Source organism: Oncorhynchus tshawytscha, unplaced genomic scaffold, assembly GCF_018296145.1.
Source record: "Oncorhynchus tshawytscha isolate Ot180627B unplaced genomic scaffold, Otsh_v2.0 Un_contig_4783_pilon_pilon, whole genome shotgun sequence".
NCBI classification, from domain to species: Eukaryota; Metazoa; Chordata; class Actinopteri; order Salmoniformes; family Salmonidae; genus Oncorhynchus; species Oncorhynchus tshawytscha.
Window position 1 is genome coordinate 133,349 of NW_024609377.1, and position 14,152 is coordinate 147,500.

General features: G+C 40.1%; 2 protein-coding genes across 2 annotated transcripts in view; one reads left to right on the forward strand and one right to left on the reverse strand.

Moving 5' to 3' along the window:
• The window catches only part of LOC112240911 (sialoadhesin), a 75,216-nt gene extending 72,936 nt beyond the window's left edge, over nt 1-2,280 (forward strand). The window contains exons 21-24 of the mRNA XM_042315060.1: nt 153-243; nt 349-433; nt 815-1,050; nt 2,124-2,280. Coding sequence (XP_042170994.1) covers nt 153-243; nt 349-433; nt 815-1,050; nt 2,124-2,220 — 509 coding nt within the window. The 3' untranslated portion in view covers nt 2,221-2,280. The remainder of the gene's footprint in view (nt 1-152; nt 244-348; nt 434-814; nt 1,051-2,123) is intronic.
• Nucleotides 2,281-7,540: 5,260 nt separating this feature from the next.
• Nucleotides 7,541-14,152, reverse strand: part of LOC121844679 (Kv channel-interacting protein 2-like) — a gene marked incomplete at its 5' end in the record, with an annotated part of 11,245 nt that continues 4,633 nt past the window's right edge. Inside the window, 4 exons of the mRNA XM_042315059.1 lie at nt 7,541-8,602; nt 9,468-9,530; nt 11,105-11,209; nt 13,376-13,554. Coding sequence (XP_042170993.1) covers nt 8,555-8,602; nt 9,468-9,530; nt 11,105-11,209; nt 13,376-13,554 — 395 coding nt within the window. The remainder of the gene's footprint in view (nt 8,603-9,467; nt 9,531-11,104; nt 11,210-13,375; nt 13,555-14,152) is intronic.

The window sequence follows — 14,152 nt, forward strand, 5'->3', positions numbered from 1 at the left end:
ATATATTTCAACACAAAATGATGTTTCAAACTAATATTAATAATTATACTTTAGCTTATAAAACGTTGTTTTTATAATTATATATACTTTGAGATTAGATCAGTTAACAAATATTGTACTGTTGTACTCATATCATCCATATTTTATTATAGGGAAACAAACCTCAGTTCAGACTGCAGCTGTAGGAATCATAGTGGTTGTTCTGGTTCTCATCCTCTGTTTCTCTGGACTCATGTGGTTCAGGTGAGAGATTCATTTAAAGATTATTTCACTCCAACTCTTTTTTATTAACTTACTTTGTTCATTGATTCGTTCAATAATAAATGTATTAATTAATGTGTAAACCAGGAAGAAGGCCTCCAAATCCACCTCTGACACAAGAGACACATCAGAGAATGTACAGGTGAGTCTGTTGGAAACAGAGAATGTACAGGTGAGTCTGTTGGAAACAGAGAATGTACAGGTGAGTCTGTTGGAATCAGAGAATGTACAGGTGAGTCTGTTGGAAACAGAGAATGTACAGGTGAGTCTGTTGGAATCAGAGAATGTACAGGTGAGTCTGTTGGAAACAGAGAATGTACAGGTGAGTCTGTTGGAAACAGAGAATGTACAGGTGAGTCTGTTGGAAACAGAGAATGTACAGGTGAGTCTGTTGGAAACAGAGAATGTACAGGTGAGTCTGTTGGAAACAGAGAATGTACAGGTGAGTCTGTTGGAAACAGAGAATGTACAGGTGAGTCTGTTGGAATCAGATTATTTGTATTGCTTGGTGGAACATTTCTACTCCTCATGTTGCCTGTCCTCTTCCCATCAGGGAGACTCTAGTCCAGTGTATGAAAACGTCTCAAGCATGTCCACAGCCTCTACTGCAGCACAGACAGCAGCCACAGTCGTCCAGGATGATGTTCACTACTCCAGTGTCCACTTCTCTCGCTCCAAAAACCAGGAAGTGCCTCTGTACTCCACTGTCCAGCTGCATCAACCCCAGAAAGAGGATGAGGATGTCCAGTACGATGCTGTGAAATTCAACCTCCCCAGTGCTGCCACCCGGTGAGCATATTCTGCCATTACATGAAAATTAGAGTCAATACTAGAACATTGTGAATACATAGCATTAAAGGAGAAGTATGCTTTTTTACAACCAAATTAAAAATGTTGATGTAACTGCTATGTTGTATTAGGGTCCAGACACCTTTGTGATTTCACTTGTTTTAAGATAAACTTCCCCCAACCAGCAATTCACTTCCTCATCCTCGTTGTGCAGTAAAGAGGCTCTGAAAAAACATGAACAAATGCTCCAAAACCCCCCTAATACGTCCTTTTAGAAACAGAAATATCTCAGTATAGTGATGCAGGTCTTTAGATGTAACAGTTGTACACATGACATTGTGTCATTCTGAACTTTATCCACAACGTTATATTCCGTTTTGTGTGACTCCTGCTGTTTCTCCGTCCAACTGTTCTATTCTCCGTGTATCAGGCTGCTAGAACGGATGAGAAGCATCGTTCAAGTGTCAACAACATGGAACATGACGTTACGGATTAAGTTCAGAATGACACCATGTCATGTGTACCACATCTAAAGACATGCATCACTGTGGACTACTTAGAGCTTTTTAGTTTCTAAAAGGATGTTTTGGGTGTTTTTGGAGCCCACTGACCGAACAACGAGGATGAGGAAGTGACTTGATGGTTGGGGATAGTTTCTCAAAAACGAGTGAAATCGCAAAAAGAATCTGCCCCTTCTATAACATACTATTTACATATCATTTTTTTAGATTTGGTTGTAAACAAGCTGTATTCTTGATAACAGCTCATTGATATGCTGCTGCTTATTGGAATGATAAGCAAAAGAGTTGACCCTCAGTGGCCACTAGTGATGTCATTTCCTTAAACTACAAACCAAACAATGGAAATCTCAAGACAATTCCCATGTCTATAATGAGAGAGTGGTGGTTTTGAGGAATTATTCTGTGTTCCAAATGGAACCCTATTCCTTATTTAGTGCACTACATTTCACCAGAACCTAAGAGGCCTTGCTCAAAGTAATGCACTATAAAGAGTATATGAAGGTTTTTGGGGGGGATGCAGATTCTGTTTCATTTCTGTTTCTCTCTCTTCAGACCCACGGCAACAGACTCTTCTGTTCTCTACAGTACAGTCAACAAACCTGAACCAAGAAGACCTGAACATTACAAACCCAGAACCAGGAAGACCTGAACACAACAAACCCAGAACCAAGAAGAACTGAACACAACAAACCCAGAACCAAGAAGACCTGAAGACAACAAACCCAGAACCAAGAAGACCTGAACACAACAAACCCAGAACCAAGAAGACCTGAACATAACAAACCCTAAACCAAGAAGACCTGAACACAACAAACCCAGAACCATGAAGACCTGAACACAACAAACCCAGAACCAAGAAAACCTGAACACAAGTTTGACAGAAACCCTGTATAGCTGGACCTGTATAGTCCAACTAAGTGTTATAATAATGTATCATAAGATTTGCCATTTAGAAAATGCTTTTATCCAAAGCGACTTATAATTATGTGTGAATACATTTTATATGCCGGTGGCCCCATTGGGAATGGAAACCATGCACCATGCTCTACCAACTGAGACACACAGGACTACTGTATTCACACTTAGTTAGTTGGAGTGCTGATCTATGGTCAGTTTTGTCTTATAAACAATGCTGTACTTGTCACCTTGCTCAGTTGTGCCTCCCACTCCTCTTTCTATTCTGGTTAGAGCCAGTTTGCGCTGTTCTGTGAAGGGAGTAGTACACAGAGTTGTACGAGATCTTCAGTTTCTTGGCAATTTCTCGCATGGAATAGCCTTCATTTCTCAGAACAAAAATAGACTGACGAGTTTCAGAAGAAAGTTATTTGTTTCTTGCCATTTTGAGCCTGTAATCGAACCCACAAATACTGATACTCCAGATACTCAACGAGTCTAAGGCCAGTTTTATTGCTTCTTTAATCAGGACAACAGTTTTTAGCTGTGCTAACATAATTGCAAAAGGGTTTTCTAATGATCAATTAGCCTTTTAAAATGATAAACTTGGATTAGCTAACACAATGTGCCATTGGAACACAGGAGTGATGGTTGCTGATAATGGACCTCTGTACGCCTATGTAGATATTCCATAAAAAATCTGTCATTTACAACATTAACCATGTCTACACTGTATTACTGATCGATTTGATGTTATTTTAATGGACAAAAAATGTGCTTTTCTTTTAAAAACAAAGACATTTCTAAGTGACCCCAAACTTTTGACCAGTAGTGTGTGTGTGTATATATATAAATTATTCTTATTTACATTTTTCATTAAAAAATATATACACTTATAATCAAATTTATGAGATTATATATGAACATTAAATCTTTTTTTTCTATTTTGTTTCTATTCTATTATACAGTACTGTGCTGTTCTGTTACATTATACAGTACTGTACTATTATATTACATTAACTGTACTATTCTGTTACATTATACAGTACTGTACTGTTCTATTACATTATACAGTACTGTACTACTCTATTACATTATACAGTACTGTGCTGTTCTGTTACATTATACAGTACTGTACTATTCTATTACATTAACTGTACTATTCTGTTACATTATACAGTACTGTACTATTACAGTACACAGTACTGTACTATTACAGTATACAGTACTGTACTATTATAGTATACAGTACTGTACTATTCTATTACATTAACTGTACTATTCTGTTACATTATACAGTACTGTACTATTACAGTACACAGTACTGTACTATTACAGTATACAGTACTGTACTATTATAGTATACAGTACTGTACTATTCTATTACATTATACAGTACTGTACTATTCTATTACATTATACAGTCCTGTACTATTCTATTACAGTATACAGTACTGTACTATTACAGTATACAGTACTGAACTATTCTGTTACATTATACAGTACTGTACTATTCTATTACATTATACAGCCCTGTACTATTACAGTATTGTACTATTCTATTACAGTATACATTACTATTTTATTACAGTATACAGTACTATTCTATTACAGTATACAGTACTGAACTATTCTATTACATTATACAGTACTGAACTATTCTATTACATTATACAGTACTGTACTATTCTCTTACATTATACAGTATTGTACTATTCTATTGCATTATACAGTACTGTACTATTCTGTTACATTATACGGTCCTGTACTATTCTATTACATTATATAGTACTGTACTATTCTATTACATTATACAGTACTGTACTATTCTATTACAGTATACAGTGCTGTACTATTACAGTACTGTACTATTCTATTACATTACACAGTCCTGTACTATTCTATTACAGTATTGTACTATTCTATTACATTATATAGTACTGTACTATTCTATTACATTATATAGTACTGTACTATTCTATTACATTATACAGTCCTGTACTATTCTATTACATTATACAGTACTGTACTATTCTATTACAGTATACAGTGCTGTACTATTACAGTATTGTACTATTCTATTACATTATATAGTACTGTACTATTCTATTACATTATACAGTACTGTACTATTCTATTACATTATATAGTACTGTACTATTCTATTACATTATACAGTATTGTACTATTCTATTACATTATACAGTACTGTACTATTCTATTACAGTATACAGTGCTGTACTATTACAGTATTGTACTATTCTATTACATTATACAGTACAGTACTATTCTATTACATACAGTCCTGTACTATTCTGTTACATTATACGGTCCTGTACTATTCTATTACATTATATAGTACTGTACTATTCTATTACATTATACAGTACTGTACTATTCTATTACATTATGTAGTACTGTACTATTCTATTACATTATTATACTATTCTATTCTATTATACAGTATTGTACTATTCTATTACTATTATGCAGTACAGTACTATTCTATTAACATTATGCAGTACTGTGCTATTCTATTACATTATACAGTACTGTTAGATGATACATAATATATGTTTACTTGGTTTGTTCATATACATTTATTATTGGCTTTATGACACATTTATGGTAATATTTTGCCTCAGTGTCCTGATGCAACGTCTCTTATCGCTTTTATAAATATACAAAATACTGGAAACTGTTAAGTGTGGATTGTGTTTAATAAACTGTTCAGATTCAACTTCATTGTTATTGTTTTCACCTTGTTATAACAGTATCTCCTTTCGGAAAAGCTGACCACGACTCCATTTTGCTGATCCCTGCCTACAGACAGAAACTAAAACAAGAGGCTCCCACGCTGAGGTCTGTCCAACGCTGGTCCGACCAAGCTGATTCCACACTCCAAGACTGCTTCCATCACGTGGACTGGGATATGGTTCGTATTGTCAGATAACAACATTGACGAATACGCTGATTCGGTGTGCGAATTCATTAGAACGTGCGTTGAAGATGTCGTTCCCATAGCAACGATTAAAACATTCCCTAACCAGAAACCGTGGATTGATGGCAGCATTCGCGTGAAACTGAAAGCCCGAACCACTGCTTTTAATCAGGGCAAGATGACTGGTAACATGACCGAATACAAACAGTGCAGCTACTCCCTCCGCAAGGCTATCAAACAAGCTAAGCGTCAGTATAGAGACAAAGTAGAATCTCAATTCAACGGCTCAGACACAAGAGGTATGTGGCAGGGTCTGATTTGATTTGATCTTCAAAGTAGCTTTTAAAATCACAGCTCTTGTACTGTACATACAGTAACTACTGTTAGGTTCTTATTTTTCAGAGTAAATGACTCACGGACACTAGAGAAGCTTTAACCATTTTTAATTCTTCCCAAAGGTTCTGTACAGCTGTATTCAGACAGCAAACCATTTCTCACCATCACTGTTATATACATCCCACTTTAGGACACTCCTCCTTCTCTCCAATCCTTACATCTTATGGTTCAACAGGAAGAAGGTAACCAGATACTAAACCCCTCCTTCCCCTAGTCCACAGACGTCCGTCTGTCTCCCCTATCACAACCCCTCCTTCCTCTAGTCCACAGATGTCCGTCTGTCTCCCCTATCTCAACCCCTCCTTCCCCTAGTCCACAGATGTCCGTCTGTCTCCCCTATCTCAACCCGTCCTTCCCCTAGTCCACAGATGTCCGTCTGTCTCCCTATCTCAACCCGTCCTTCCCCTAGTCCACAGATGTCCGTCTGTCTCCCTATCTCAACCCCTCCTTCCCCTAGTCCACAGATGTCCGTCTGTCTCCCCTATCTCAACCCGTCCTTCCCCTAGTCCACAGATGTCCATCTGTCTCCCCTATCTCAACCCGTCCTTCCCCTAGTCCACAGATGTCCATCTGTCTCCCTATCTCAACCCCTCCTTCCCCTAGTCCACAGATGTCCATCTGTCTCCCTATCTCAACCGTTGCTCTCCTCCCTTCCACCCAACACATTCCACAGCCATCTGTCTTCCCACAGAGAACCATTAACTTCTGACACACAACCCAGAGTCTCTTTCACTCTTCCTGTTCAAGGCTTCGTCCTCTATCATTTATTTCATATCTGAATGTTCGAAGTTTAGCCGATTCCAACACTACAAATAAAACATGTACATTTGTTTGCATAGCAACAGTGGTTTATTCACTTATATTTGGGTTTGTACAGACATCATCAACATCATGTCTGTACAAAAATATACACAGACACTTTCAGAAGGAGTAATCTCCAGCACATACAGTACACACACAACCACATTAAATATTACTTAATGTCCTTTTTAAAACACACATCATGCAGACACTACAGATGCTGTAAAGAGGTCAATGGAACGCAGACCGTGGGGGAGATAAGAGGGACGCCGGATTGGTGCACATTCAACATATTTGATATAACAAAATGTATATTCATCAATCCGTCATGATTGATGCATTCTAAACAGGCCCACAATGTGGTTACTAAAGTCTGATTTGGATTTATTTGGCTGTTTTTGCTGCATCATTTAGGAGTTGTACCTTTTCAGGTTTAGAAGGAGTGACTGATAAATGCTAACTCACCTTCATAAAAGCTGGTAGCATAGCTAGCATACAGAAATCAGTGGTGTAGTCAAAGTAGTTTTTAACTAATGTCGGTGGTTGGTGACGATGACCTGAACATTGGGGTTGACATCACAGGAGGCTGCTGAGGGGAGGAAGGCTCATAATAATGGATGGAACGGAGTGAGTATTAATACACTATATCAGGGGAGGCTGCTGGGGGGAGGACGGCTCATAATAAAGGCTGGAACGGAGCGAATGGAAGGGCATCAATCGCATGTGTTTGATGCATTTGATACCATCCCAACGATTTCGCTTCAGCCATTACTATGAGCCCGTCCTCCCCAATTAAGGTGCCACCAACCTCCTGTGGTTGACATCCATACAAGCGTTAAACTCTGATTTTTACCACAACATAGTACACATACTCTATACTGTAAATAATAACACGCCTAAATGTAGGTTCATTTTGCTGGGGGCAATGAGGAGATTTGGGATCTTTTCCCCCATGGCATCTTTCCCCCACGCGTTTCCATGGCAATTAGATTGTTTTGACAGAGTTCCATTGACTTCTTCACAGCATCTTTTCAATGCTTTGAGCCAAAGCCAAAGAGACTCCTCGTCCTTAGGAGGTGGGTGCAAATCAAAAGGCGCCTCACAACTGCACTCGCTCCTCAAAAAAGTTTGGTGGTCAAAACACTCCTGCTCCATGAACAGTTTCCGTTTCTGACAGTTACCGTGGCAACCCCTTACAGAACATAAAATTACCATTTATGTGAATCCATGTTTGGAAAGTTGCGAGAAGCGATACTGAGTTAGTTAGCTAGCTAGCTCCCAACTATTGGCCGGAAGCGCTTAACCAGAAGTCACGCACAAAAAAACCTAAACAGACCCGGACCATATTTCTGTTGAAAATGAGGTAAATAGGACACAATATGGATGATTGGAGGGTTGTGGGTAATTCCGTCAGCCAGGGGATTCCCTTCCAGAACATTAAGAAATGGAACAATGTCGATGATTGATAATAATACATCTCACAGTTAACAAGTTCAGACCAAGCAGTGAGATTATTGTTTCATTTAAAGCCTTTTGCCCTTAGAAGAATAACAGTCCACCATTTTGTCAAACTAGTAATTAGAGAATCAATAACATTATTGCATAGTGAGAATGTGATGTCATATAAAATGAGTGATATGGTCTCCAACATGGCGTGGCTTTGAGCCCCTAACTGTTGTCTGATCTTCCCAGGTAGGGGAGTTTCTTTTGGGGGGCAGAGATGGGCTAGAGGTGGATGAGAGAGTGGAGACCCATGGAGGTGTACCTATTGCACACCTAACTGTTGTCTGATCTTCCCAGGTAGGAGGAGAGTGGAGATCCATGGAGGGGTACCGTTTACCCCGACATCCCTAATGAGTCTGTGTTTGGGGATAGAGGGGAGCTAGGGGTGGAGGCTGTGAGGCTAAATATGGGCACCCTGTCCTTTCGGCCACACCCACAGGAAGTATCACTAAATGACGTTGTCAAACAGATGCATGGACTGCATGATGTTCTCATCCTGGACAGGAGGCAGGAAGGGACAAAAAGCACAACGGGTAAGAAGCAGTTGGAGAGAAGGTTTAAACAGTACAGAAGCAGTAACAGGTTCTTAAATAAATAACAAGTTGAAGATCCAATGTTAGTAAATTAGCTTTATTGTTTCAATAACTTATGAAAGAGATTGGTGTGATTTTCCACATCTCATCATGTCATGGGGTTGTTCAATGACAGTCATTTGTTTAATCTATCACTAGATTATTTGATTTCAGAGAGACTAAAAGATATACAGTTTAAGTCGGAAGTGTAAATACACTTATGTTGGAGTCATTGAAACTCGTTTTTCAACCACTCCACAAATCTCTTGTTAACAAACTATAGTTTTGGCAAGTCGGTTAGGACATCTACTTCATGCATAACACAAGTAATTTTTCCAACAATTGTTTACAGACAGATTATTTCACTTATAATTCACTGTATCACAATTCCAGTGGGTCAGAAGTTTACCTACACTAAATGACTGAGCCTTTAAACAGCTTGGAAAATTCCAGAAAATGATGTTATGGCTTTAGAAGCTTCTGATAGGCCAATTTACATCATTTGAGTCAATTGGAGGTGTACCTGTGGATGTACTTCAAGCAATCATTTCTGATGAAAAAACACACATTTGTGGAAATAAACTTCACATTGTGACGTTTTAAATATGATTAAATCACGTCATAAATAATCATATCCTATAGAATCATGCTGAAATTGAACACATGCACACACACACAAACAGGTACTCACACAGACACACGCAGACAGACACAGACACACTCACACACACCGACACACACAGACAGACACACACACACAGACAGACACACACACACAGACACACAAACCTTTTGACAAGACTCCAGAAACTCCTCAATGGTGACCACGCCATCTTTGTTCTTGTCCATTTTCTGACAGAGTGAAACAGAGAAACAGTTGAATATGCTACTCTGATCCCTGGCCGTGACTCCGACGGGTGTCTCCATGGGATATGCAACAAACACATTTCCATTTCACACCACACACTGTACAGGTTACACACCTGCATCTGAAACAGGAAAATATAAGCATCCTCTATTTGACATTTTGGTTGTTCACAAAGTCAGAATGCAACAATAAGGAGGTTATGTCTAGAGGGTCCTTTTAAAACCCTTTGTGAAAAACAATGGATGTAGAATTAACCAACCCTGGGGCCTGGATTCAATTAGAAAACACTGGAGGTAGAATGATCTAACCCTGGGGCCTGGATTCAATTAGAAAACACTGGAGGTAGAATTATCTAACCCTGGGGCCTGGATTCAATTAGAAAACACTGGAGGTAGAATTAACTGACCCTGGGGCCTGGATTCAATTAGAAAACACTGGAGGTAGAATTATCTAACCCTGGGGCCTGGATTCAATTAGAAAACACTGGAGGTAGAATTAACTGGCCCTGGGGCCTGGATTCAATTAGAAAACACTGGAGGTAGAATTATCTAACCCTGGGGCCTGGATTCAATTAGAAAACAATGGATGTAGAATTAACTAACCCTGGGGCCTGGATTCAATTAGAAAACACTGGAGGTAGAATTATCTAACCCTGGGGCCTGGATTCAATTAGAAAACACTGGAGGTAGAATTATCTAACCCTGGGGCCTGGATTCAATTAGAAAACACTGGAGGTAGAATTATCTAACCCTGGGGCCTGGATTCAATTAGAAAACACTGGAGGTAGAATTATCTAACCCTGGGGCCTGGATTCAATTAGAAAACACTGGAGGTAGACTTATCTAACCCTGGGGCCTGGATTCAATTAGAAAACACTGGAGGTAGAATTATCTAACCCTGAGGCCTGGATTCAATTAGAAAACACTGGAGGTAGAATTATCTAACCCTGGGGCCTGGATTCAATTAGAAAACACTGGAGGTAGACTTATCTAACCCTGGATTAAATAAGATGCCGTGCTAAAGCATTTAAAGGTAATTTCTAATTGAGCCGACATCTTCTCAGTTTACCTCCACTGCATTACCTCCACTAATGCAGTAACATGGCCTTTAAAATGTGCTATTGTCTACAAGCGCAGTAGGATTGAATCAAGGTTTAGATCTGTGGTTAGTTGTTACCTGGAAGAAGTTGTTCATCCGATCCTAGATCTGTGGTTAGTTGTTACCTGGAAGAAGTTGTTCATCCGATCCTAGATCTGTGGTTAGTTGTGTTACCTGGAAGAAGTTGTTCATCCGATCCTAGATCTGTGGTTAGTTGTTACCTGGAAGAAGTTGTTCATCCGATCCTAGATCTGTGGTTAGTTGTGTTACCTGGAAAATGTTGTTCATCCGATCCTAGATCTGTGGTTAGTTGTTACCTGGAAGAAGTTGTTCATCCGATGCTAGATCTGTGGTTAGTTGTTACCTGGAAGAAGTTGTTCATCCGATCCTAGATCTGTGGTTAGTTGTTACCTGGAAGAAGTTGTTCATCCGATCCTAGATCTGTGGTTAGTTGTGTTACCTGGAAGAAGTTGTCGACGTGCTCCTTGGGGGCATCGTTCTGCATACAGGGGTACGTACACGTCCCCATCATGTCATAGATAGAGCTCATTATATCAGTCATCTCCTGAAACACACACACACAGAGACACACACAGAGGCACACACAGAGACACACACATAAATACACATGCACGCACAAACATGCACACACACACACGCACACATATTTGTGCTCACACACACACACACACACACACACAAAGGGGACGATGGGGGAATAGTTTAGAAGAGAAAACATATTTCCCCATCATGTCATAGATAGAGCTCATTATATCACACTGAAACACACACACACACACACACACACACACACACACACACACACACACACACACACACACACACACACACACACACACACACACACACACACACACACACACACACACACACACACACACACACACACACACACACACACACACACACATACAGTTGAAGTCGGAAGTTTACATTACACTTATGTTGGAGTCATTAAAACCAGTTTTTCAACCACTCCACAAATCTCTTGTTAACAAACTATAGTTTTGGCAAGTCGGTTAGGACATCCACTTTGTGCTTGACACAAGTCATTTTTCCAACAATTGTTTACAGACAGATTATTTTACTTAGAATTCACTGTATTACAATTCCAGTGGGTCAGAAGTTTACATACACTAAGTGCCTTTAAACAGCTTGGACATTTTCAGAAAATGATGTCATGGCTTTAGAAGCTTCTGACAGGCTAATTGACATCATTTGATTCAATTGGAGGTGTACCTGTGGATGTATTTCAAGGCCAAACCTTCAAACTCAGTGCCAAGATTTTTTAAAAAGAAATCAGCCAAGATAAAAAATTGCAGACCTCCACAAGTCTGGTTCATCCTTAGGAGTATAAACACCATGGGACCAGGCAGCCGCAAGTATAAACACCATGGGACCAGGCAGCCGCAAGTATAAACACCATGGGACCAGGCAGCCGCAAGTATAAACACCATGGGACCAGGCAGCCGCAAGTATAAACACCATGGGACCAGGCAGCCGCAAGTATAAACACCATGGGACCAGGCAGCCAGGCAAGTATAAACACCATGGGACCAGGCAGCCGTCATTCCGCCCAGGAAGGAGACGCATTCAGTCTCCTAGAGATGAACGTACTTTGGTGTGAAAAGTGCAAATCAATCCCAGAACAACAGCAAAGGACCGTGTGAAGATGTTGAAGGAAACAGGTACAAAAGTATCTATATCCACAGTAAAACGAGTCCTATATCAACATAACCTGAAAGGCCGCTCAGCAAGGAAGAAGCCACTGCTCCAAAACTGCCATAGAAAAGCCAGACTACGGTTTGCAACTGCACATGGGGACAAAGATCGTACTTTTTGGAGAAATTACCTCTGTTCTGATGAAGCAAAACTAGAACTGTTTGGCCATAATGACCATCGTTATGTTTGGAGGAGAAAGGGGGAGACTTGCAAGCCAAAGAACACCATCCCAACCGTGAAGCATGGGGGTGGCAGCATCATGTTGTGGGGGTGCTTTGCTGCAGGAGGGACTGGTGCACTTCACAAAATAGATGGCATCATGAGGATGGACAATTATGTGGCTATATTGAAGCAACATCTCAAGACATCAGTCAGGAAGTTAAAGCTTGGTTGTAAATGGGTCTTCTCAATGGACTATAACCCCAAGCATACTTCCAAAGTTGTGGCAAAATGGCTTAAGGACAACTAAGTCAAGGTATTGGAGTGGCCATCACAAAGCCCTGACCTCAATCCCATAGAACATTTGTGGGCAGAACTGAAAAAGCGTGTGTGAACAAGGAGGTCTTATAAACCTGACTCAGTTACACCAGCTCTGTCAGGAGTAATGGGACAAAATTCACCCAATGTATTGTGGGAAGCTTGTGGAAGGCTACCCGAAACGTTAGACCCAAGTTAAACAATTTAAAGGCAATGCTACCAAATACTAATTGAGTGTATGTAAACTTCTGACCCACTGGGAATGTGATGAAAGAAATAAAATCTGAAATACATCATTCTCTCTACTATTATTCTGACGTTTCACATTCTTAAAATAAAGTGGTGATTCTAACTGACCTAAGACAGAGAATTTTTACGAAGATTAAATGTCAGGAATTTAAAAAAACGGAGTTTAAATGTACTTGGCTAAGGTGTATGTAAACGTCCGACTTCAACTGTACATACACACACACACAAACACATACACACACACACACACATCGTACCATACCTCTTTGGTGATGAAGCCATCTTTGTTGAGGTCGTAGAGGTTAAAAGCCCAGTTGAGTTTCTCTGTGACAGAACCTCTCAGGATGATTGACAGGCCTGTGACGAAGTCTTCGAAGCTCACCATTCCATTCTTGTGGGTGTCAAACGCTTCGAACAGAAAATGAGCGTAGGTGCTGGAGTCTGAATGAGGGGAAAGTGAAAGGGGAAACCTAGTCAGTTGTACAAATGAATGCCTTCAACTGAAATGTGTCTTCAGCATTTAACCCAACCCCTCTGAATCAGAGAGGTACAGGGGGGCTGCCTTAATCGACATCCACGTCTTCGGCGCCCGGGGAGGAACTGAGAGAGGGGGATACTGAGAGACTGAAAGGCTGAGAGAGAGAGAGAAAAACCTTGACAAAGTACAGGCTCAGTGAGCACAGCCTTGCTATTGAGAAGTGTAGACACAGGAAAACCTGGCTCCCTGTAGAGGAAAGGCTGTGCAACCACAGCACAAAATATTAATCAATTAGAGAGCTTAATTTCCCCAAATTTGAAACCCTTATTCAAGGTTTCAAATACCTCTCTGATGAGGATAGGCTACCCGTCCTGTTGGGGGAGGACGCAGAGAGCTGTGGGTTGGCAGCGCACTACATTGCTGCCTGTCATAAGATGAGGGACAGTGTCTGACAGACCAACCAACCTGCACATGTACTCTATGCTTATTGTTATTGTTCAATATATGGTTATTTTAACCCTTGGTTATTGTTGTTACTGTTGTCCCATTGACAATTTTGAT